The sequence below is a fragment of the Gopherus evgoodei genome, chromosome 8 (assembly GCF_007399415.2).
Source record: "Gopherus evgoodei ecotype Sinaloan lineage chromosome 8, rGopEvg1_v1.p, whole genome shotgun sequence".
NCBI lineage: Eukaryota > Metazoa > Chordata > Testudines > Testudinidae > Gopherus > Gopherus evgoodei.
This window is the reverse complement of record NC_044329.1, coordinates 23,886,079-23,909,894: the sequence shown is the minus strand read 5'-3', so window position 1 is coordinate 23,909,894 and position 23,816 is coordinate 23,886,079. Positions and strand designations below refer to the sequence as shown.

Sequence of the window (23,816 nt, the reverse complement as noted above, 5' to 3'; positions counted from 1 at the left end):
AAGGCACCTTCCCAGTCTCCTCAGTCTCTGCTGCTTTTAGCCCTGGTAAGACAGGCTCAGATAATGCAGTCCCCCTTGGGACACAGGGGAAGTTTGCTCCCCGTATCTCCACCAGTCCTGCTTAGCGAATTCTTACCCCCTTGTGGGAGAAAGTACTGCCTCTCCTCCTGGAGGGTTTCACTGTTTTGCTGCTCTTGCACTCCAGGCAGCAGGGCTTTTGCTCTCTCTCTGCTCTCCCCCCTTCCTTCCACAGGGAAGGGTTTAAAAAGGTTTCAGGCAGCCCCAAGATGACCAAGCTTCACAATCATCATTGCTGTGTAAAGTAAGTTGGAATCAGCTGGTCCCAATTAACCTCAGGTAGCTCCCCCCTCAGCTGATTCTAACTTGCTACCTTGGTAACCTTTCACAGCTGAACCTGATTGACCTGTGGTTGCCTCTCAGTTGATAAGGAGGAAGGCCTTTTAACCTTCTGGTACTGATTCCTACCCCTCCCTTTCAGCTGTCTGTCCTGATTTTTCTGACCCTTCCCCAGTGTATTGATATGAAGGAGATGGTAATATCATTAAACTAGTTCCAGAATTGATCACATTCACACAGAGGAAGACAATTCCATCCGTATGTTAGAACTTTCAGTGTTTTCTCCCATGATTCAGAATGAGAATTCTACTTAGTAGCTCAAAGAAACAGTGAAACAAAAATTATTGTACACTTTACCAACAGGGAATAATAACTAGATAAGGCTGTGTTGGCATGGAAAAAGAAGATAAATTAGAACTGGAAGACCATATATCTGAATCTGATTAAGCCTAACTGAGAACATTTTATGGAATGGGGATTTATTTTTCATATTTATTATTATAGCCACTGAGATTTAAAGAGACTTTGTTTAATATGAATAAAATATGAGGACAATTTTCTGAGTTGTTGGTAGAATCCCTAGGGAAGCTATGCACTATTTCTGAAACAAAATACTTGTACATTTTGGGAATTTAGAGCTTTTTGGGGGGATAACAGAAGAGGGAGAAGTGGTAAATAAAAGCAGTTACTTATTCAAAGGAATTTATATTAAGAGTTGAAAAATATGCTAGTCCATCCTATTTTAGGAGCAATATGAGCAAGATGCACAATGGCCTAGAAACACATTTTGGATAGTGTTGTGAATCCCATCTGAGCACTTCCAAATATAGCACCTCTTGACCCACATCCACTGCTATATCCATAGGGTGCTATTATGTGTACAGCATCAATCCACTTCTGGATGGCTGTTTCTGGCACCATAGCCTCAGTCCTAGAATATGAATTTTCTGGTAGTATATCATTCCCATAGATACATGTTTAATGAGAGTCAGGAGATGCATGTGCTTATGGTCAAGATGTTACATCATGGAGATCACAGAGCTTTTGTGAGGGTGACCATGACCTATACATTCCCTGTGAATTACAGGGACAGTGAAAATCTCCCTGCCACTGAATTAATAAGACTTAGACTCCAGAAAGAACTGGTTCTTTTTCTTCTCCATAAAGTGTCATGACTGCAGCTGACATGGAACTTGTCTGACAGTGAAAAGTACAGAGAGAAAAAAGATCCACCACTGAGGTTCTAACATCTTGTGGAACATTCTTCTTTCAGATTTTAATCCCCATTTCTCTCTATGTGTCCATCGAGTTCGTCAAGCTGGGCCAAGTTTTCTTAATTCACAATGATATCGACCTGTATGATGAAGATGTAGATTTGCCCATACAATGCCGAGCCCTAAATATCACTGAAGATCTGGGGCAAATCCAGTACATCTTCTCGGATAAAACTGGGACACTAACAGAGAACAAGATGGTGTTTCGGCGCTGTACTGTCGATGGAAATGAGTTTTCACATCAGGAAAATGGTAAAACTCAAAGAAATATTATTGTATTATGATCCTACTATACCTTCTCCTGGCTAGCTAAATATGGCTTAGTATTCCATTTTGTGGTTTGTTTGGGGTTTTGGTTTTTTTTGTTTTCTTTGGTGACTGTTTTGTTGTAAAGGTTCACCAGAGAAGGAAGTTTTTAAAATTATTCTGAAGCCACATAACTAATCTTCATATTCCTACATCAAACATCTCAGCCTCTGCTCTATTGTGATCAACAATTCAGGACTGCAAGGAAGAAATATCCTCTTAAAATCACTGCACTGTAGTAACTGCCAGTCCTACCTTTCCCTGATTCTTACTAAGTGAGATAAGTGGTAATTAAACTCAGTGGGTCCAAAAGTAATTACCATACAGCCATCTGAGTAATGCGGAAGGTAGGAACAATTATGTGTTTGCTAGAAACAGGCCTAAACTACAAAGTCCATATCTGAAGTTTCCCAAAGTTTGCGGGTATTTGAATCTGTTTTTTTTTGTTAGGTCCATTGCTGATAGTTACTTTTTCATTAATAAATACTGTTATAGATTTTGTTAAAACCTCATTGAAACTGATGAGTGTGAATGCTGTCTTCATTTAAGATAGCTGTAAGAGATAGTTAAGGAGCCCCACCTAAAAATAGGCATAAGTTCACACCGCATAGGCGGAAGGCACAATGTGTGTATGAGTGAGAGAAAGAGAGAGAGAAGCTGAAGTACAGACAAACTGAGCACACAGAGACAGACAAACTGAAGCAAGACATACTGAGAGAGCCTGGACAAGCACAGTCTATGGCCATGAAAGAAGCTAGAGAATGGGCTTCTGGGTCTGGTGCTGACTAAAGATGCTTGGGACTATAAGCAAAAAATCTGTCTTGTTTTGATTCCTTCTGCATTCAGAGATGCAGGATTCCCTATGTTCCTTTTAAATAAATAAGTTTGTCTCAAAGAAAACACCAGACTTCATTGTCAATTTTTATACCCAACTGCAGCCCCCACAGGGCGGCAAACTTTCACAAGCCGCTTGGGTCAAAAAGGGATAACAATATTATTGGTCTAATCTCGCAGTCTTTGCTAAGGCAAAATTCCCATTTGACCGCAACTCCCTTTCATGTTGTATTCTTCAGTGGGAGTTTTTCCTGTAGGTAATGCAAAATTAGGCCCAAAGTGCTTTACTATGCATATAACTACTCCACGTCTATATTATATTTAGAATGTCGTTAAGCTGGCCAGCAGCTGCCAAATAGATTTTCATGCTCTGTGAGTGAAAACATTACCAAATTTTGTGAATTACAATAGTTCATTCTTCTGTTCCACTGAACTGCAGGAAGTGCAACTAAAGAGACTTTAGTTAACAGAAGTCCATAAAAGTAACCAGTTTTTTGTTGTTTTGGTTTGTAATGATAAACATTTCAGAGTGAGGCTTGCCAAGAAACTGAACTGCATGGAAGTTTTTTTTCTGGTGATGGTTTAGAGATTGTGTGATGAGTCCCCAGTGTACAGCCTGGAACTGTGGCACTGCTGTGTCCTCTTAACTCTCCAGCCTGGGCTGTCTCTCATGATGTTTTGCTAGATAAGTTGCATAAATGCTCTCTAAGACAGTGCTTCTCAACCAGGGGTATGTGTACCCCTGGGTGTATGCAGAAGTCTTCCAGGGGATACCTCAACTCATCTAGATATGTTCCTAGTTTTAGAACAGGCTACATAAAAAGCACTAGCAAACTAAAATTTCATACAGACAATTACTTGTTGATACTGCTCTATATACTATACACTGAAATGTAAGTACAATATTTATATTCCAATTAATTTATTTTATGATTATATGGTAAAAATGAGAAATTAAGCATTTTTTCAGTGACACTTTTATATTTTTATATTTGATTTTGTAAGCAAGTAGTTTTTAAGTGAGATGAAACTTGCACACAAAACAAATCAGACTCCTGAAAGGGGTACAGTAGTCTGTAAAGGTTGAGAGCCACTGCTCTAAGCCACTCATGAACCATACACAGGGAAACACCAGCAAATCCCCCCAGCCCTGCACCCCAGGAATGTACCTGCTCGAGATGTTCTCTTGAACAATGCAAGCTCATTAATTAGTTCGACATTTCATGAAAGGATAGTGGACATGCACCAAGCCTTGTAATCTGAGCAGATTCCCCAAGCACTCTAGACAAACTCACTGGTAAGGATAAAACATTAAAACAAGTTTTTTTAGATAAAGAAAGATTTCAAGTGATTATAGGAGTTGGGCATAGAGATCAAAATTGGTTGCGTAAGAAATAAAAATAAAATCACAGTCTAAATTCTAAACTTTATCAAATTAAGCAAGATTTTAATCAGTTTTTCTTACCCCATTTGGATGTTGGAGGCAGGTTACATACAGTTCTTAATACGCAGGCTAAATTCCCTTCTCAGCCTGAGACCAATCTCCCCAGTTCAAAGTCTTTGTCTTCCCAGTGTTCTTGTTGCCTTCAGAGTAGGTGGGAGGGGAGAGAGGCTGGGGGCTGATGTCACCATCCCAAATTTAGATACCCCCCTCCCCCCCGCAATCCATGTGCATGGAAAGAGAGTGTCTCAAACATGGAGTCAGAGGTCACATGTTCTAAATGCCCTGGGAGACACTAGGCTTCCATCTATGTGCTTCAGGAGGGGCCCTCTGGGAGAGTGGATTCTCCTTAATGGGCCATCAACATCTGGCTGGCTATTCCTAGTGTAAATCTGGCTTGGAGGTGTTAGTTGCTCCTTTGTTGCTACTGACAGGCTGTGGGAATCTCCCAGACTCACAACATATTTCAGTAACAAACATACAGCAAATTCCATAACTTCACATACAGTGGTAGTGCATACAATTCAACAGGATACTAATGTTCCACAGATCATGACTTCTCAAATGATACCACACAAAGAATACTTGGTACAAAACATACAATCATTTAACAGTGGTGAATACGTGATTACAGGGTGTCATTTTGAGGTACAGAGCATCACGAATTATCAGAGTTAGTAATAATAATAATAATATCTTCTCAGTAATACTGCTAATAACAAGAAAAGACTAGGCAAGATCTTGGTTTCTCTCTTCCAGCCAAACGCCTGGAGACTCATAAGGAACTGGACTCAGATGATGAAGACTGGGCAAGACATCAGCATTTCGCTCTTCCTGTTATCAAGATCGAGAAACCAGACACTTTAAAACAGAAAAACTCTAAGCCCTTGAGGAGGTGCCAAAGTGCCCGGGCTCGTTTTCAGGGACATGCAAGGAAGAAATCATTGGGGCGTTGTGACAGCCTTCAGTCTCAAGTGGCGTTCAGCAGTACCATAGTGAGTAACTTCAGATTCGGTCAATACGTTTTGGGGATCTCTGCTTCAAGCAACTTTTTGAGGGGAGGAGGGAGCTGAAGGAGAAAATGGTCAATGGAACAGCACTCATTTCCTAGATTGGGAGCAAGGAAACGATAACCTGCTACTTGCCAGAGAATGCTACATGGTCACCCAGATGAATCTCAATCTATTACACTATATCATGTAAAAGTGACAAATTGAGCCACCAGGAGAGTTACCAGTATCTTCTTGTTCTGTCAAAAGACAGGTCTCACTTTACTACAGATAAAATACAGTGAACCTAGTATGGTTTTTAGTACAAAGTTAAAAATATAAAATTTGAGTTTTATATAAAATGTAGTTCCAAAATAAGGCTGTAATCCTACAAAATGCTGAGCACTCTGGCCTCAGTCCAGCAAAATACTTAGTCACATCCTTAATTTCAAGTACACATGCTTAAGACTAAACACTAGCGCTGATCAAAAACTTGCGGAATTTCATCACAAGTTTGTCAAAACTTCAGCAGAAAAAATGGGTCAATGTTTTCAGTTCTAATTTTTGTAAAAATTTTGTCCCATTTTTGTGACCGGCTGTACAGCAGGTTGGAAATTTTCAAAATTCAGAATTTTGATTTATTATGTTTTTGAAAAGTGAAAACAGGAACAAAATTTTCCCAAATATTGTTACTTTTTCACTCTGCTCTTTTACACACATACTCAAGTGCTTTACTGGATTTCAGCCAGAGTGCTCAGCACTTTACAGGGTCAAACCCTAAGCAAAGAAGCTCCGGATGGAAATCTCTTATGCCCACTGATTCCCAGTGACTTTTGTTTGCAGGATTTAGGCTTATGAATACATTTATTACAAACTTCTGCCTTGCTAACTAGTATCTCTGTTATGTAGAAGTGGACATCAGTTAGAACTCTGTTAACTTCTGGAATCTGTTTATTTCATGATAGTCTTATTGCTTGCTGGTCTGTTGTCTTGCATCTCGTTTTCCCACATAGTACATTGAGAACTTCTCTGTATCTATTTGCTTTATGGATCATGACATTTCAGGTGTGTAAAACATCTTCATGAGAATTTTTCCCCAACTTCTTTTCCTATTATCATAAAATCATTGAATCAGAATCTATAGCTTCTTGCTGCTCTCTCCAGTTCTTTTTTGCATTTTTTTTAAGGATTGGAGTTAAAAAAATTCTCACTTCACACTGCAAATTCAGTTAGAAATAGGGTTTCCTGCTCTACTTGCCATAGAGAAGGTTTTGGAAAAAGTTGAATAATTAAACAGTAATAAGCCACCAGGACCAGGTGGTATTCACCCAAGAGCTCTGAAGAAACTCAAATAAGAAATTGCAGAACTACTAACTGTAGTATGTAACCTATCACTTAAATCAGCCTCCATGCCAAATGACTGGAGGATAACTAATATAACAACATTTTTTTAAAAGACTCAATAGGCGATCCTGGCACTTACAGGCCAGTAAGCCTAACTTCAGTACCAAGTCAATTGGTTGAAACTGTAGTAAAGAGACACAGATCAGGGGTGGTCAACCCGAGCCTGAGAAACAGCCACAATTTACCAATGTGCATTGCCAAAGAGCCACAGTAATCTATCAGCAGCCCCACAATCAGCACCCCCCTCCTCTCCCAGGGCCTCTTGACCACCAGCAGCCAAACCAATCAGCACCTCCCCCTCCCTCCCCACGTCTCTCAGTCAGCTGTTTCATGGCATGCAGGAGGCTCAGGGGAGGGGGCACAAAGGGGTGGAGTGGGGGCAGAGCCTGTGGCAGAGCCATGGGTTGAGCAGTGAGCATCCCCCAGCACACTGGAAAGTTGGCGCCTGTAGCTCCAGCCCTGGAGCTGGTGCCTATACAAGGAGCCGCACATTAACTTCTGAAGACCCTCATGTGGCTCCGGAGCCACAGGTTGGCCCCCCTGGCATAGATGAACATGATATTTTGGAGAAGAGTCAAACCGGCTTTTGAAATGGAAATCATGCCTCATCAACCTATTAGAATTCTTTGAGAGAGTCAACAGGTATGAGGACAAGCGTGATCCAGTGGATTTAGTGGACTTTCAGAAAGTCTTTGACAAGGTCCCACACTTATGTTTGCTTAGTTTGTTTAAGAGCCTGGGAAGGGAGGTCTTCTCATGGGTCAGTAACTGGTTAAAAGATAGAAAACGAAGGGTAGGAATAAATGGTCAGTTTTCAGAATGTAGAGAGGTGAAAAATGGAGTCGCCTATGGGTTTGTACTGAGAGTAGTGCTGTTCAACATATTCATAAATGATCTGGAAAAAGGGGTAAAATGTGCAGATGATATAAAATTACTCAAAATAGTTAAATCCAAAGCTGAGTGCAAAGAGTTACAAAGGGATCTCACAAAACTAGGTGACTGGCCTACACAATGGCAGATAAAATTCCATGTGAATAAATGCAAAGTAATGTGCACTGGAAAACAAAATCCCAACTACATATACAAAATGATGAGGTCTAATTTAGCTGTTACCATGCAAGAAACTGATCATGGAGTCATTGTGAATAGTTCTCTGAAAACATCTGCTCAAAGTGCAGTAGCAGTCAAAAAAGCTAACAATTTTAGGAACCATTAGGAAAGAGACAGAAAAAGACAGAAAATATCATAATGCCACTATATAAATCCATGGTACGCCCACACCTTGAATAGTGCATGCAGTTCTGGTTACCCCATCTCAAAAAAGATATATTAGAATTGGAAATGTAACAGAGAAGGCAACCAAAATGATTAAGGGTATGGAACAGCTTCCATATGAGGAGAGATTTAAAAGACTGGGAATTTTCAACTTAGAAAGGGGATGACTAAGAGGGGATATGATAGAGGTTTATAAAATCATGACAGGTGTGGAGAAAGAGAATTAAAAAATGTTATTTATTCCTTCACATAACACAAGAACTAGGGGTCACCCAGTGAAATTAATAGGCAGCAGGTCTAAAAGAACCATAAGGAAGTATTTTGTCACACAATGCACAGTCAACCTATTGATTTCATTGCCAGATGATGTGAAGGCCAAAACTATCACGTGGTTCAAACAAGAACTAGATACATTCAAGGAGGATAGGTCCATCAATGGCTATACACAAAAATGGTAGGGATGCAACCACATGCTCTGGGTGTCCCTAGCCTCTGACTGCATAGAAGCTGGGAGTGGATGACGGGACAGATCACTCAATATTCTGTTCATTCTCTCTGAAGCATCTGGCATTGGCCACTGTCAGAAGTCAGAATACTGGGTTAGATGAACCACTGGTCATTCTTATGTTTTTAGAATTTGGATTCTCCATGTACATTTTCCTGAATCTTTGTATCAAACAGACAAAGGGAAAGAAAAAAATTCTTCTCTATATAGTAGACAGGAGTGTCCAAGGGCCACAAGCTGGGGTTCTACTTTTTTTCTCTCTTTTTTTTGTTTTTTTTTTGTTTTTTTTTGTTTTTTGGCTTCTAAATGCCAAGTTTCCAAGTGTTGGACCAGCTATGAAAACTGGTAGCCCATGATAAAAGGAAAATTTAAGATCTTTGCAATGCTGAGAAGAGTGGTTTTTGGATACAGGTTAGTACAGCATCTGCTGTGAGCACCTGCATGGTGGGGCTGTTGCCAAGAGAAGTGTTAAAGTAGGAGAGCTGCTAATATAATAGTATGCTATGGAATTTGCTGAGCTTTAATGGAAAGTAATAGTTCTGAACAAGAGATAATCTTCTGTAAATGCCAAATAGATGTGGGACCAAAAGGAAGTATAAAGAGTTCCTTTTTTTTTTTTTTTTTTTTTTTTTTTTTTCTGTTTAATCAATGTTCTGTGTGTGGTAGGGCTGGCTGGAAAACACCAATTCAATTTTGCAGAAAATGTCAAGGTTTTAACATTGTTTCCGTTTTGATGCAGGACAAAGCAAAGACCTTTCAAATTGTTTCATGAGGAAAACAGCCCACTGGTTTTAGGTACTCACCTGGGAAGCAGGAGACCGAGGTTCAAATTCCTCATCTGCCTTGAATTGTACCATTGACTTGAACCTGGGTCTTCCACATTGCGAGTGCTCTCACCATCTGGCTGTAAAGCTAGTCTCCCTCAATCTCAGTTAAATATTTGTTGACTCAGAGAGAGAGAGAGAGACTTTCTGTTGGCACTCTCCAACAGACCATAGGCCAGGGATTGCCAACCTGTGATTCCGGAGCCACATGAGGCTCTTCAAAAGTTAATATGTGGCTCCTTGTATAGGCACCGGCTCCAGGGCTGGAGCTACAGGCGCCAACTTCCAATGTGCCAGGGGGTGCTCACTGCTCAACCTCTGGCTCTGCCACAGGCCCTGCCCCCACTCCACCCCTTCCCACCCCCTTCCCGAGTCTGCCATGCCCTCACTCCTTCCCCCCACCTCCCCGAGTCTCCTGCATGCCACAAAACAGCTGATCGGAGGATGCAGGGAGGGAGGGGGATGTGCTGATTGGAGGGGTTGCTGGTGGTCAGGAGTCTCTGGGAGTGGAGGGGAGTGCTGGTGGAGGGGGCTGCTGATGTATTACCGTGGCTCTTTGGCAATGTACCTTGGCTATTCTGGGGCAAATGGGTCTCTTTCACGCATCAGCAGTTCTTTCTGGACCTAAAAAATCTTCCTGATAAAAGTTTAATTAAAACCAACACATTTCTGTAATGAATCAGCATTTTCCAACAAAGAGTAATTTTGTCAAAAAGTTCCCAGCCACTTCTATTATACTGTGATTGCAAAGCCAACTGGGAAGTGGTCTTTCATGAATTGGTGGTAAGCAGTCTGCATTAGTTACTTTTAAGTGTTTTTGTACTGTTAGTAATCTATTATCTGGCTTTACTGAAAGAAAGACTGCAGATATTTGACATGGGTTTAAGCAGGCCACAACTTTATTATTAGATGTCTGGGACTACCTGGCAGATAAGTGTGCAGTGCAGGTAAACCCATGTTTATATCATAATTACCAAGAAGTCTTTTTACCAGCTCCCCCTCTTTTTCCATCCAGGTCACTCAAGCAAATCCATCGACAGGACCTTACCACCCCCCACCCCCACCTCATAGGAGGGTTAAGGTGGACTATAATAATGGGATTAGCTCCTAGGGGTCCCAAACCATCCCCCATTCACATCTGTACCGACACCTCTTTTTAAGTCCTTTTCCAAGCCATTTATCCAGTCACTGTATACCTTCCCTATGGAGTACCTGCACTGGACATCCGCCACAAGGAGGTGCCAACCATTAGCTTGGGTGCCTCCTCCTCAAACCCAGTTGGGTTCCCAGACATCTCCTAATGCCCTGTTATATGGGTTTTACACTTTATTGCTATATCTTGAGAGGTTTTAGGATTATGGAGCTAAGTGGTTACAAGAATTATCCAAGCTTGAATGTTTTTTGAGTGCATCTATGCTTCACAGGTTTTTCTGTTTTGTTGAAATATGAGATGGTTTCATCAGTTCATATGTTGCTGTCAGTGTCATTCTGAGAAGGAAGCAGATGATGATGTTTCTTTCCTGGCATTTGATGGAGTTAATGAAAATGGAGCCTGCTGATCCTGGAGAAAAATATAAGCAGCACTGTGTGGTCCATTCTGGAATAGAAATTTCAAAAATATGATGCAAGAGGCAGCATAGTCTAACTTTTCAGTAATGTCCTCGATTTGTGCTCCTGCAAATACATGTGCCCATGTTTTCCACCTCATAGTAAGTTTTAGCATAAATGACAGCTGTTGGATACCAAGCTACCTGTATCTGGCGCCATTAACAACTACCCCTGCATAATTAGAGGTTGAGTTAAATCCAGGTTACAAATCGGTCAACCAGCAACCTTTCAGAAGTGGTGTGCCAAGTCATCATTTATTCACTCTAATTTAAGGTTTCACATGTCAGTAATACATTTTAACATTTTTAGAAGGTCTTTTTCTATAAGTTTGTAATATATAACTAAACTATTGTTGTATATAAACTAAACAAGGTTTTTAAAATGTTTAAGAAGCTTCATTTAAAATTAAATTAAAATTCAGATCCCCTCGAACCGGTGGCCAGGACCCGGGCAGCATGAGTGCCACTGACAATCAGCTCGGGTGCCGCCTTTGACACATGTGCCATAGGTTGCCTACCCCTGGTCTACCTAATCAGTTCCCATGAAGAAAGAGAGATTATTTAAAGTTGAGAATACCTGTCAAGTTTGTAGTGTTTATACCAGTGCCAGGGAATTTGTATTGACTCTGCATAACTTAAGATCATATTGGTGAGAAAGGAATAAAAAATGGTAAAAAAGCTGTATTTCAGAAAGCCCTAGAGAGAGAATGTTTTCTGTATCATTAATTTCTCCCTGATTCAGTGAGGAAATAGAGAGGCGGGGTGGGGAAGGTGAAAGATCAATCTTATTGAGACGTTTATAGGCAAGAAATCAGGTTTCTCTTTCCTTCAAGCCACAGATAAAAATGAAAACTAATTCTTTTTGTATCCATCAAAACCCAGCTTCACTGAGAAACAGCCTGCAGCCCAATCAGAATTACCCATTTCATGCTGGGACCTACAAATGTTCCCTTATGTTGGCCAGCTTCATGGTTTCTATTTGTGTCTCAAGTGGCGAGATAGCCAATTTATTTTATTAATTTTGTTTCCTGCTGCTGCAACTTCTCTTTGCGAAAAAGGCTGCATCAAATCACATGCTGCAAAATAAAAAATAGACCCTGGGATGGGGAGAGGACTTCCTTGTACTATAAAAGAATGGAAAGAAAAACCTTACAATACGAAAAGGAATAAATTATGGAACAAGATAGAAAGAGGATTATCACTGTCTATATTCCATTTGCCATGTCTTTTAAATGAAGTTTCTTACAGCACTCTTGATCTAGATTTTATAAGTCTGCTATTGCATGTCTTATAAATATCACTATTATTAGAAGCATTTCTTGAAGACTGGCAGTTTTCATAGTTAACGTCTTTTAAAGTCAATAACTTATTTTTAATTTTGTGTTATTTAAAGGGACATGCAAATGAAAACTATTAATAAATTACCCTTTAAAACTTAAATAGTCTTACCCATTTTATAAATAATGAACTAGCTTACTAACAATGGAGGGATTTTTAAATTTTAATTAATTTTTCATTCTTAACGCTGATTGTTTAATTTCTGCATTTCACTCAGCTTGGTCAGTGAAAATAGATGTGTCAGTTTCACCATCTGTCTCTTATACATTACTATCCAGCTACATGGAAACATATAAATCCAAGCCAACATCTGTTGTCATTTTTTAAGATAATGAAAATTTTTCTTCTAAGCTTCAGTTGTGCACTGTCTAGCTTTTCAAACCTGACAGTGTCCCCTCAATATTCAATAATTGTAATATGCAGAATATAGTACAGAAAGTTTCTGCACTAGTAGCATACCTGAGGCTAAATAATTCTTCATCTGCTGCATGGTGCTGCAGTACTGGATACTAATGATATAGATGCAGTAGAAACTGGATGGATGGATGATGGACAAGAGCAAGAGAGAGGTGTATGTTATTGTACTTTGCTGCTTGCATGAGTGCACGCTGGTGGATTTGATAAAAAGAGCACAAATATGGAATAAATAGCTAGATGTTCAGTAATCAGTAATTAATAGTTACTGTATTAGAATATGTATGGATCCTGGAGAAATTTGCTTTGGCTTTTGGGATTTTGTATGTATAATTTGTGTTTTTTCATTGAAATTATGCAAGTAATAGAGAACCTCAGGTTGTGTTTTTTTCCATTGTGTGATGCTGTAGCAGCCAGGAAACACAAATGCACTTTCTTTGCTGGTACTTGGTATGTCTAAATCTTTCACTTATTTCAAAGGAATGTTTAGTTTAAATCAGCAACCCCAGAGACATATGAGGGACTCCTGTAACTGAGAGCTGAATGCATATGTCCAGTATAATTAGCAATAGATTTTATTTTTCAATTTTCAATTATTAGATCATTTAAGAATCTCTATTCACTTTAGCAAGTGGGAGTTAAAATGTAACACATTCAGCTCAGCACAAAACAGCCTGAAGGTTATTGATTTATTGTTGTTTCATACTAGGGAACTTCATAGTAATTGTGCCAGACTGAAGGAGGAGACAGCAATGGCAGAGATGAACTGAGAAAAGCTAAATTGTTTTGACAGTAGTTTGAAGAAGAAATCTAAAAGCCTTGGCTCCTACAGAGGCTCGTATTTTAAAACTGGAAGATCTTATTAAATATGACCTGAACTAAATTCAAATGTATTAAAAATCAAGTGGGGGCTAGGGATTACAATACCACGTCACAGGAATTAATGATCTCTTAGAAAAAAATTCAGTGAAAACACTTTGAGATGTGTGATTGATTTCTTTCCTCTTTTTTGGAAATGACATTATGGTATGAGAACAAGATGTGAAATTGGCCATACAGAGTGAAGAGCAAAAATTAAACATAGGCCCTGAATTCATTGGGTGAATTCACTTGTCCCTATTAAGCATTCCATTTAACTCAGTGATCAGCGGTTTCAAGAATCTACCCATTTAGGTCTGGGTATGGGTTTAGTGCCATAGTGCAGATTGTATAACATGAATTTTAATGATCTAGATTCAGATTCTGGCCTGACTTGCACTTTTTCCAAGCCCAGCAAAATGACCACTTTCCTATTTTGTTCTATGTAGGTTCTTATTCTACACTCCATCATCATCATATCTGAGCACCTCATTTGCATAGTCTCCGAGATGAAGAATCTTTTCTTCTTCAGGAAGATCCCTGAAGATTTCATTAGTGATGATGTGTGACCTTGACCATCTATTTATGCAACAAGCTTTTTTTCTATCTGCTGTACAAGCATTTCCTTGAAGACTCTAGAAAACCTAAGGTACAGGTCGTACACAATCCCAAATGTGGTCCTTACTGAATAACTTCTCTTCCAGGAAAAGGATGTGACCCCTGATAACAGGCTATTGATGAAAGTGAGAGATGCTACACTCCAGATAGAGTCTTTGGCATCATTTCCATCTGCAAAGGACACCTGCTCCACCACGTCTGTTACTGACTTTTTTCTTGCACTGGCTATCTGTAATACTGTTGTGGTCTCCACAGCAACTGAGCCAAGACAAAGGGTAATCTCACTTTAAATACATAAGGGAAATTGATTTGCTTAAAATCTGTATACTAAAATTGAAAGCTATGTGCTGTAGTAAAAAAGCACTGTTTTGGAACTGCCATATGGTTTTCTATCTTCTGTCTGCAATAACTCCAGTGACTGCTATTCAACTGTTAAGGTCAGAAGGGCCCATAATGAACATCTAATCTGACCTCCTGCACATTGCAAGCCACAGAATCTCACCCACCCACTCCTGTAATAGACTCCTAACCCCTGGCTGAGTTATTGGAGTCCAAAATCATGGTTTAAAGCAGGGGTTCTCAAACTGGGGGTCGAGACCCCTCAGGGAGTTGCGAGGTTATTACATGGGGGGGTCACAAGCTGTCAGTCTCCACTCCAAACCCTGCTTTGCAGCCAGCATTTATAATGGTTTTAAATATATTAAAAAAGTGTTTTTAATGTATAAGGGGGGTCGCACTCAGAGGCTTGCTATGTGAAAGGGGTCACCAGTACAAAAGTCTGAGAACCCCTGGTTTAAAGACTTCAAGTTACAGAGAATCCACCATTTACACTAGTTTATACCTGAAAGTGATCTGTGCCCCATGCTGCAGAGGAAGGTGAAAATTCCTTCCCAACCCAAATATGGTCATCAGTTAGACCGGGGTCAGCAACCTTCGGCACGCGGCCCATTAGGGTAATCCGCTGGTGGGCCATGAGACATTTTGTTTACATTGATCATCCATAGGCACAGCCCCCCACAGCTCCCAAGGGCCATGGTTTGCCATTCCCAGCCAATGGCAGCTGTGGGAACTGGCATGGGTAGATTACCCTGATGGGCTGTGTACCAAAGTTTGCTGACCCCTGAGCAAGACCCTCAGCATGTGGTCAGACCTCCAGCCAGACACCTGGGAGAGAATTCTCTGTAGTAACTCAGAGCCCTCCCCCTCTAGTGTCCCATCACCAGCCACTGGATATGTTTACTGCTAGCAGTTGCAGATCAGCTACATGCCATTGTAGGCAGTCTCATCATGCCATCATCCCCTCCATAAACATATCAAGCTCAGTCTTTAAGCCAGTTAGCTTTTTTGCCAGAATTGCTCTCCTTAGAAGGCTGTTCCAGAACTTCACTCCTCTGATTGTTAGAAACCTTTGCCTTATTTCAAGCCTAAACTTGTTGATGGCTAGTTATATCTCTTTGGTCTTGTGTCCACACTGGCTCTTAAACTAAATAACTCCTCTCTACCCTTACCTACGTATCTCCCTCTCTACCACGGGGGCCCTTAAGAACTTGCCAATCTTAAGTAAGATAAATCAATATGGCTACCTCAGTGTCTGCAGCATCCCCTTATACTTTAGGAAATATTTTGAATGCTATAAGATTCTCACTGTAAAACCTTGCTTAATTATCGATAGTTGGTGAGGTTTTTAGGGCACCACTCTGTCTCTGCCATAGACCATCATTGAATCTAGAAGCCAACTTAACTGTTGTCCTGAAAATCCCTTGACATAATTAGTTAGAAAAAGGACAGCCACATATTTTTTAAAAAATCATTACTTTGATGCACAGCACTGCACTGGGAATTCGCAAACCTTCTTGTGGCTCATCTTGTTTAATTTCAGGTGTAATGTTCCCAATGTCTTCTCATGTTTCAAGGTTACAGCACCTCCACTGATGAAACCATCAGGGATCTCCTTGGAGAGGATTCACCAGCTGCTCCAACGGCTAAAATTAGCAAACCTTGGTCAATCTTTCTCATTGACTCAGTCCAGTTCAGACCTAGGAGCAAGTGTTAATGCAAAGAACAGTAAAGAGAATCCAGCTGCCACAGACTCCTATAACAAAGATGACATTTCCACCCACACTTGCTCCAACTCAACAGATGGTGACTACGATACTGATGATAGAGCAGATGCAATGCCCAGGAAAGTCAGCACAGAGATGGGAGGTGCTTCCCTGGATGAGGTGTTTGGGTCTGTTAGTCAAGGCCATTTGCAGCCAGAATTTTGTTACGAGGCTGAGAGCCCAGATGAGGCAGCCCTTGTCCATGCTGCCCGGGCTTACAGTTTCACTTTAATGTCCAGGACCCCTGAGCAGGTAACTGTGAGGTTGCCACAAGGTACCCTCCTGACCTTTGACATACTCTGCACCTTGGGTTTTGACTCAGTCAGGAAAAGGATGTCTGTGGTGGTGAGGCACCCCTTTACCAATGAGATAATTGTCTACACCAAGGGAGCTGACTCTGTCATAATGGATTTACTGGAAGACCCTGCCAAAGGTAATTAGTGCATCAGCTAGTGAACTATTATTGTTATGTTGTCTGTTAATAAGTACGGGAAGTTTACAGTATTTCTTCGTGCATACAATATTATATCCAAGCTTTAGGATTATACAGGAATAAGTCCCTTAGTATAGTAGTATTGCTGCAGATCAAAATAAAGGTATTTATTTAACCCGAAGAATGCTTGAAATATGGAAAAGGCTAATTAGGATTCCCGGGCAGTCTAAACTAACTGGATGGTGTACTTTGCAATAATATTGTCATATAACCCCGACCAGTGTATTTTAACTTGGCAGCAATGGAGCAGTAACATAAAGAAGACCAAGAAATGCCATCCTTGAGCATATGCTTGTGAGGTTATGGAACACAAATTAGTATATACGGGCTTTGCAAGGGATTGCTGTTCTGTTAGTACACCAGCTCCTGTGTTGCCTGTTTATTATTATTATTATTATTATTTTGGCTGTTGGGTATGGAATGCTCTGTACTAGAAATAAGTAGCTGACTGCTTATTTTTCACAGCTGACTTTAATATGGGGAGGAAGCTGAGAAGAATACATGCTAAAACACAGAAACACCTGGACTGGTATGCACGATATGGCCTGCGAACCCTGTGCATAGCTAAGAAGGTATGAAATATTTGGACTAATGCTATTTGTTAAAAATATCCTGTACATGTGAACAGATTTATGACTTGTGAAATGTGAGAATTATAAACCCTTATGCATAAAGTCACAAGCCAAATCCAAACTGCCTAGGATTAGAAGGGAACTTTTCCTACAGACAAATTGATTTTACACTTTTTTCTGAAGTATTTGGTCACTGTCAGAGACGAGATCTTTTATCTAGATGGGTCACTGGTCAGCAATATCTGTCTCCTGTGACTACCCTATCTATTCTTAGTTAGTGATTCCAGGCAAGATCAAACAGAATCACAATTTATTAGCTGTTCTTTTAAATTTTATTTGGCATTCAGCTTTCGAACATCTTGTACTCAATTTGGAGCAGTTGTGCTTTATCCTGAGGGTTTTAATGCAGTGGTGATGAAAGTTCAGCCTATAGGTAAAATCCACCCATGGAGGTCTGGAGTCCAGCCTTCAGAAACAACATGTCCCAGCATGCAATTCTCTATCTTGATCCTTGTTGAGCAGCACTGGGACCTGTTGTCTTTCCAGGCCTTGCCTCTCTTGAAGATGCGACAGCAGCTGTCTATACCATTTTATGCATATTGAGAAGGCAGGTCTGTTTTTCTTCATTGCTACTTGTCCATGAATCTTTCAGTTGAGCAAGGTTAAAGGTGATGTGATATGTTGCAAATGGACTCTGGGGTAGTAATTACCGTTCTGGGATCCAAAATATTGCTGCTCTATTTCCCCAGTTTAGATCAAGGTGAGCTCTTCTTAGGTTCAGTGGGGAAGACATAATGCAGAAACTGTTGCATCAAAATATTTTATACCAAAAAACTGAAGTAATAGATGCAAGATTGTGATTTACAGGATAAGACTCAAATGCAAAGAAAGAAGTTATTTTTAAAACATAAGCATCTTCAATTGTAGCTGAGGATTCTTTAAAAAAATCTATTACTCAGTATCCTACCTCAACAATACTCTGAACCATGCCAACTTTCCATTATGCATCCATACTACTTTGCTGAGAGAGTGCACCTTTCCTCTCACAACTCCCCAATTCTTCCCCACTGCTTGATTCTTGGTTTTGTTTTGTTCTGTGAACCACAAGGAAAGAGTTGTGTTGCGCCATGGTGAGCCACAGACTACACATAGTTTGAGCAACTGCTCTACCTAAATCTGAATATGTGGCATACCTGTATCCCTTTGCACAGGTTTTGAGTGAACATGACTTTCGGAAATGGGCCAATTTTCGTCGTGAGGCAGAGGCAGCAATTGACAACAGAGATGAGCTGCTAATGGACACAGCACAGCATCTGGAGACCAAACTCACCTTGCTAGGTAGCTAAAAATAAAGACTTGTTACTGAGTGAAATATTGTTTGCTTTCAAGTGATGTTCTTGGTAACCAAAGGAAAAATGACTTAGACAAATTTATATGAAAAGGTCTTGCTCTGGCCCTTTGCAATTCTTTGGTACAAATATCAAACTCTTTAGCACTGGATGCAGCTTCCAAGGGCAAATATTTTTCTATGTATAAGCTGTGTCCAGAGCACTAACGTTGGTGCAGTGTTTTATATTGGTACCTAAGGTTTGTGTGCCTTTTCTGCATACACACGCGCTTCCCATTGGTTTTTTTTTGATTTATCTATGTTCTGCTGTTAGTTTTTCTCCCACTTTGAAAAAACTACAGTACATCATGCAAAAAGTTATCTATCTAGGTACTTATACAGCACCCATACTTATAGGATCGAAGCATCATGATTTCATAAACTTGAGAGTAGTTTAATGTTCTCTATCTTGAGTCCAAATGTTTTGCTATTTTAGGCTTGGCTTTTCAAAGAAGCCCAGGTTTAACCTATTTACCTATGTTCAGTACTTTGTCATCCTGTTCTATATAATTGCAGCCTGTTGTTGTTATGGCTTTTCATAATCTCTGCAATGATGTTTGTAAAAATTAGGATAATAACAGAGCTCTAAACGGAGCTGTAGGTGAGCTAGTGCAGCTGTCAGAATCTCTCACCTTTGCTGACTACAAACCCTCTGTATGCATTCCTACTTAATTTTCCTCAGAGAAAAAATATCCTTTTCTGCTTTAAGTAATACTGATCTTTAATGTATAGTATCACTGTTACAGCAACTTCAAAGTGGCCTCTAGTGGAAGAGATAAGAGATGACTGTTTATCACTCTTTCATATGGTGATTTAACTTCAGTATAAGTATTGGCTTCTTCACCTAAGTTTTCACATTTCCAAAGAGGAAATTTGTTGTATCCTATCTCATTCCTTTGATGGAAGAAGCATCTGACTTGCCAGTAGAGTATCTTTCAATTAAACAGCCAAGATTCAGTGTAGAATTGCATCCTTTCTAGTTCCTGTGATGGGAACTGATAACATACTTTTTAAAAAATGCACGTAGTATATTCCTTGGCTAGTACATTGCCATTTTGGAGTATTCAAAAGAAATGAAATGAGTCACTACAGTGCCAAGTAAAATGAATGGTCACTAGTCATTGATTGCTGTTTTATGTTTCTTTTTTTAAATCTCAATCTAAATGCAGATTTTTGTATATGTTAATCACTTAGAACTGTTCAGTATTCATCCATATATTTCCTACAGGACTGATGTGAGGCTTGAGATAATGCAAAAATATAGGGAATCTACAAAAAGATTTTCCCCTCAATGCAAGCTTAATTTTATGCCTTTTGAAGTCTGTATCAACCACTGGACGGTAGCATTGGCTTAGCTGTTGATACATGAGGTTCTTTCTTTCTTTCTTTCTTTCTATTAAAGATTCCTGATATCTTTTTTTTTTTTTAAACCATCTCACCACAGCTTTCAAAGGGAAATAAATTGGCTCACTTCTCATCTTCCTCTTTTACTAGGAGCAACGGGGATTGAAGATCGGCTGCAAGAAGGAGTGCCCGATACTATTGCAGCTCTCCGGGAGGCTGGGATACAAATCTGGGTGCTGACTGGAGACAAGCAGGAAACAGCAGTTAATATTGCATATTCTTGTAAACTTCTGGACCAAAAAGACACTGTGTTTACCATTAATACTGAAAATAAGGTACGTCCAGAAAGGGATGAAAAGCCTGCTGGGAAGTGCATTCCATTTCCTTCAGTGATTTGGGGTTTGGAAATGCTTCATTTTATATTAATGCTTCATGAAAAGCCAAAACAAAAATAATCCCTCAAGGCCTATTGGAAAAAGGCCTTTGACTCTTTAGATCACACATCATGTGGTATGATTCAGAGTCCAAGCAGGTTTTATAGATTATTTTTATGAGATTAAAATATAATGAACTTTCCACATGAAAATAATCTTTTTTTTTTTCAAGAAAAAGAAGGCATTGAATATTATGCTTTTGAGAAAAGATAATTTGCAGTTCAAGTGCCTGATCACATAATAGTGTTGATGTTTGGCTTTGCTCCTTGCAATGGAATTTTCACTTGCAATGATAATTTAGCTCCTGGTGATTTCTGTAGGAGGACAGTTTTAAAGTACTGCAAGAGTCAGCTTGGGGAAAATGTGCAGATGTAAATTCCATTCCCTTCAAAACCTTATAGTAAGGTGTAGTTAGAGTGACCAGACAGCAATCGAGATGGGGGTGGGGGGTAATAGGAGCCTATATAAGAAAAAGACCCAAAAATCAGGGCTGTCCATATAGTATCGGGACATCTGGTCACCTTAGGTGTAGTTCATGCTCCTTAATGGAGTTAGGGTAGTTAGGCTTCAAAAGAAATTAATTATTTAGTAGGGAACATTTAGCACCGCCTCTTTGTCTGGGTCAGAAGTGCACATTCCATTTAACCTTCTCATAATAGTTCTCATGGTCCTGTAAAAATAATGAGATCATTTCCTAGGTGCTCCTTGTGGTGTGTCTAGCATTGATTTTTGCACAAATATTACCTGTAAATTCACTGGTAATAAGAGGTTCATACAGTGATAGCACAGGCATACTTTGCAAAATTGTGGGTAAAGTAACTTTTCTGAGTTATTATTCTCAGCCACTGCTACTCAGAGATATGTTTCACAGCATACATACAGAGAAGGTAGATAAAAATATAAAATACTCTATCTGGAAGGTTGCAAGATAATACTACTTTATTTCTTAAAGTCCAGAACCCTAACGCATACTAACCAAAAACCAGAGACAAAGCTGGCTGCTCCTTAAAGCAGAGGGTCATAACTGAACCCACTTTGCTCTACACTGGCTTGACTGCACAAGACCCAGATTGCATGCTTCCTTCTAGAGCCTGTTAGTTTGCAAGCAGGACCAGGAAACCTCTTACTCTGACAATGTTAGCTTTTAATTTTAACAGTTTTCAGTACACCGCAAGGGAAGCCACAGCAAGCAATTGATGGAGCGAGCTATAACTTCTGAAACAACTAGAGCAGAGTGAGATGAACTCTTGCAAATGGAAGGTGCCAGTGAGGATAGATGCAAGTTTACCAAAGTGACCACAACTTTTTCGTAACTTCAGATGACAAAATATGATGTCATGTGATGCCATCCTGCCCTGGCAGTCCTAAAAGGGGGGAGAAGCAGCTGCCACCCACCTCCTCGCTTTTCATTACTCACATCCTGAGCATTCTAGCCATCCACTAAAACCCAAGACCCACTCAATAGGCCTGCTCATTTCCAAGACCTAGCCCAGCTAGCCAAACCCAATCAAAAGAGAGCCTGAACATTACCCCTCCTCCTGACCAGAATTGTGGACCAGCTCATAAGTGGGCTAGAACAAGTCATCTCTAGCCTTTGCTTGGGATCAAGAGTGATGCTTGTGATGGCATATGGCAGGATCACGTGGTTTATCTGCCCAAGTGACTGCCAAGTTAGTTTCACACCTACTTGCATGCAGCTGTTGTGCGGATTAACTAAATGGTTTGTAAAATGCTTTGAATGTGAAAAGCAATGAATAAATGTTGAATATTATATTGTGATGGACACTTTTATAGAGCAGTTAGATGCCCTACTTTGTAGCTTCTTTTGTCTGTGGCTAGCAGCTCCCTATACAGGAACAGAATTCTGTACAAATGTCTTTTTTTTTAAATATATTCTTTTTGGAAATAGAAAGCATGCAAAGCTGATACAGAATCTGGCATGGAATATGTTCTCTGCTTCAGTGTGTAAATTTGATTTGATACACATCTGCTTAAAGAAAAGGGGCATATATTTTACTAAGGGCAGCCCCCTGGTTGACCTGATGGTATATACACGTAGTGCATGCAAACTTTTCATTTGTATATAAAGTTGAGGTTTTTTATTTCAGATGGGTGTATTGGGGCCTTTTGGCATTCAGTGTAATACTGAAAATCACCAGTGATTCTGCAACCCCAGTACTGGGAATGATAAAACTTGCACCCTGCTTTAATTATATTTAGCAGTATGAAAATAACTTTTTAATATTAAAAAAAATTACTGGTGAAATTGTAAATATAACAAATCTTTGATTACCTTGAACTTCATAGTTGTCACAATGACTACCAAGAATTACATGGCAGCAGTTAGGATATGACTCAGATCCTCTTGTTCCAAAAGCACAATTCCCAACCAGTTAAACTAAAGGAAAATCTCCTTTAACTGTTGCCAGTGTATGACTCATGATACAGCTGAGCATTCTGATCCCATCCAGCAGAGGGCAGTGGTTCACACATGCTATAGTAAAGTTCTAGCTGTTAAAATGGAAGTTTCTTTACTGTATTTGTGATGTCACTTTTCCTTAAAGACAAAAACACACATACTTAGTGATGTGCACAAGGGTGCTAAAGATAGGTATCTCCATTTTAGGCACCTTGGGGTGCACTGTTTTCCACCCCACTCCTGAGCCCAAAATCACATGACCCATTTCTACACAGGTGGAAAACTTCCCCCAAATCTCTAGTCCACCATACTCATTGATACTGCCACCCTTCAAGTGGGCAGGGAACTTTACTCTTCTTACCTACTCTACTTGCTGCCCAGCTTGGGCTACAACATCAAATCTTTCTTGGCTCCATGACAGGACATCTATACCCTCAGTCACTGTTCTGCACCATCAACTTCCTCCTGAGCTGAGGAAGAGGTGAGGCCCAGCTGCAGGGGTAGGCAGCTGTCAGTAAGGACTATGGTTCCCTGACAGAAATAGTGGGGAATGAAACCAGATGGACATACTGCAAGAAGTATTCTTCCCACTGGTCTCAGATGTTTCTTCTCCAGGGTACACTTACTCACAAAGGCTCACCAAAACCCTAGAAATTAGATGTATTCCTCGTGACCAGCACTAGGCAATTAGCCAGTTTCTTTAGGGTTAATTAAAAAATACCTTAAATTTTCGTATAGATTTCTTGGTTTATACATAGAAAGGTGCTGTTCCCCAGGAACATTTTTAGAACATTTTAGTGATGCAGCTTCCTCTTAGATATCAGAGGTACATTTGATTTCAGAACCTCCCACTTCAGTGTAATTTAAATCTTACAGCATCCTACGAGTGCACCTTATGCAACATAACATGAAAATAATATTTTAGAGCTGAATCATCACTCAGGTTGACAGAAGGCAAAAAAGGGGGAATGATTAGCTCTTCAGGTATTCTATGCCATGCCACAGAAACTAACAGCAAGAT

At 40.0% G+C, this 23,816-nt stretch overlaps 1 protein-coding gene across 2 annotated transcripts in view; it reads left to right on the top strand.

Annotated features, from left to right (window-relative positions):
* ATP10B (ATPase phospholipid transporting 10B (putative)) overlaps positions 1-23,816 on the top strand; it is a 71,659-nt gene that overhangs the window by 34,139 nt on the left and 13,704 nt on the right. For both annotated transcript variants that reach the window (XM_030573047.1, XM_030573046.1), the window contains 7 exons: positions 1,631-1,883; positions 4,972-5,207; positions 14,131-14,319; positions 15,958-16,579; positions 17,105-17,211; positions 18,423-18,549; positions 20,093-20,277. In XM_030573047.1, coding sequence (XP_030428907.1) covers positions 1,631-1,883; positions 4,972-5,207; positions 14,131-14,319; positions 15,958-16,579; positions 17,105-17,211; positions 18,423-18,549; positions 20,093-20,277 — 1,719 coding nt within the window. The remainder of the gene's footprint in view (positions 1-1,630; positions 1,884-4,971; positions 5,208-14,130; positions 14,320-15,957; positions 16,580-17,104; positions 17,212-18,422; positions 18,550-20,092; positions 20,278-23,816) is intronic.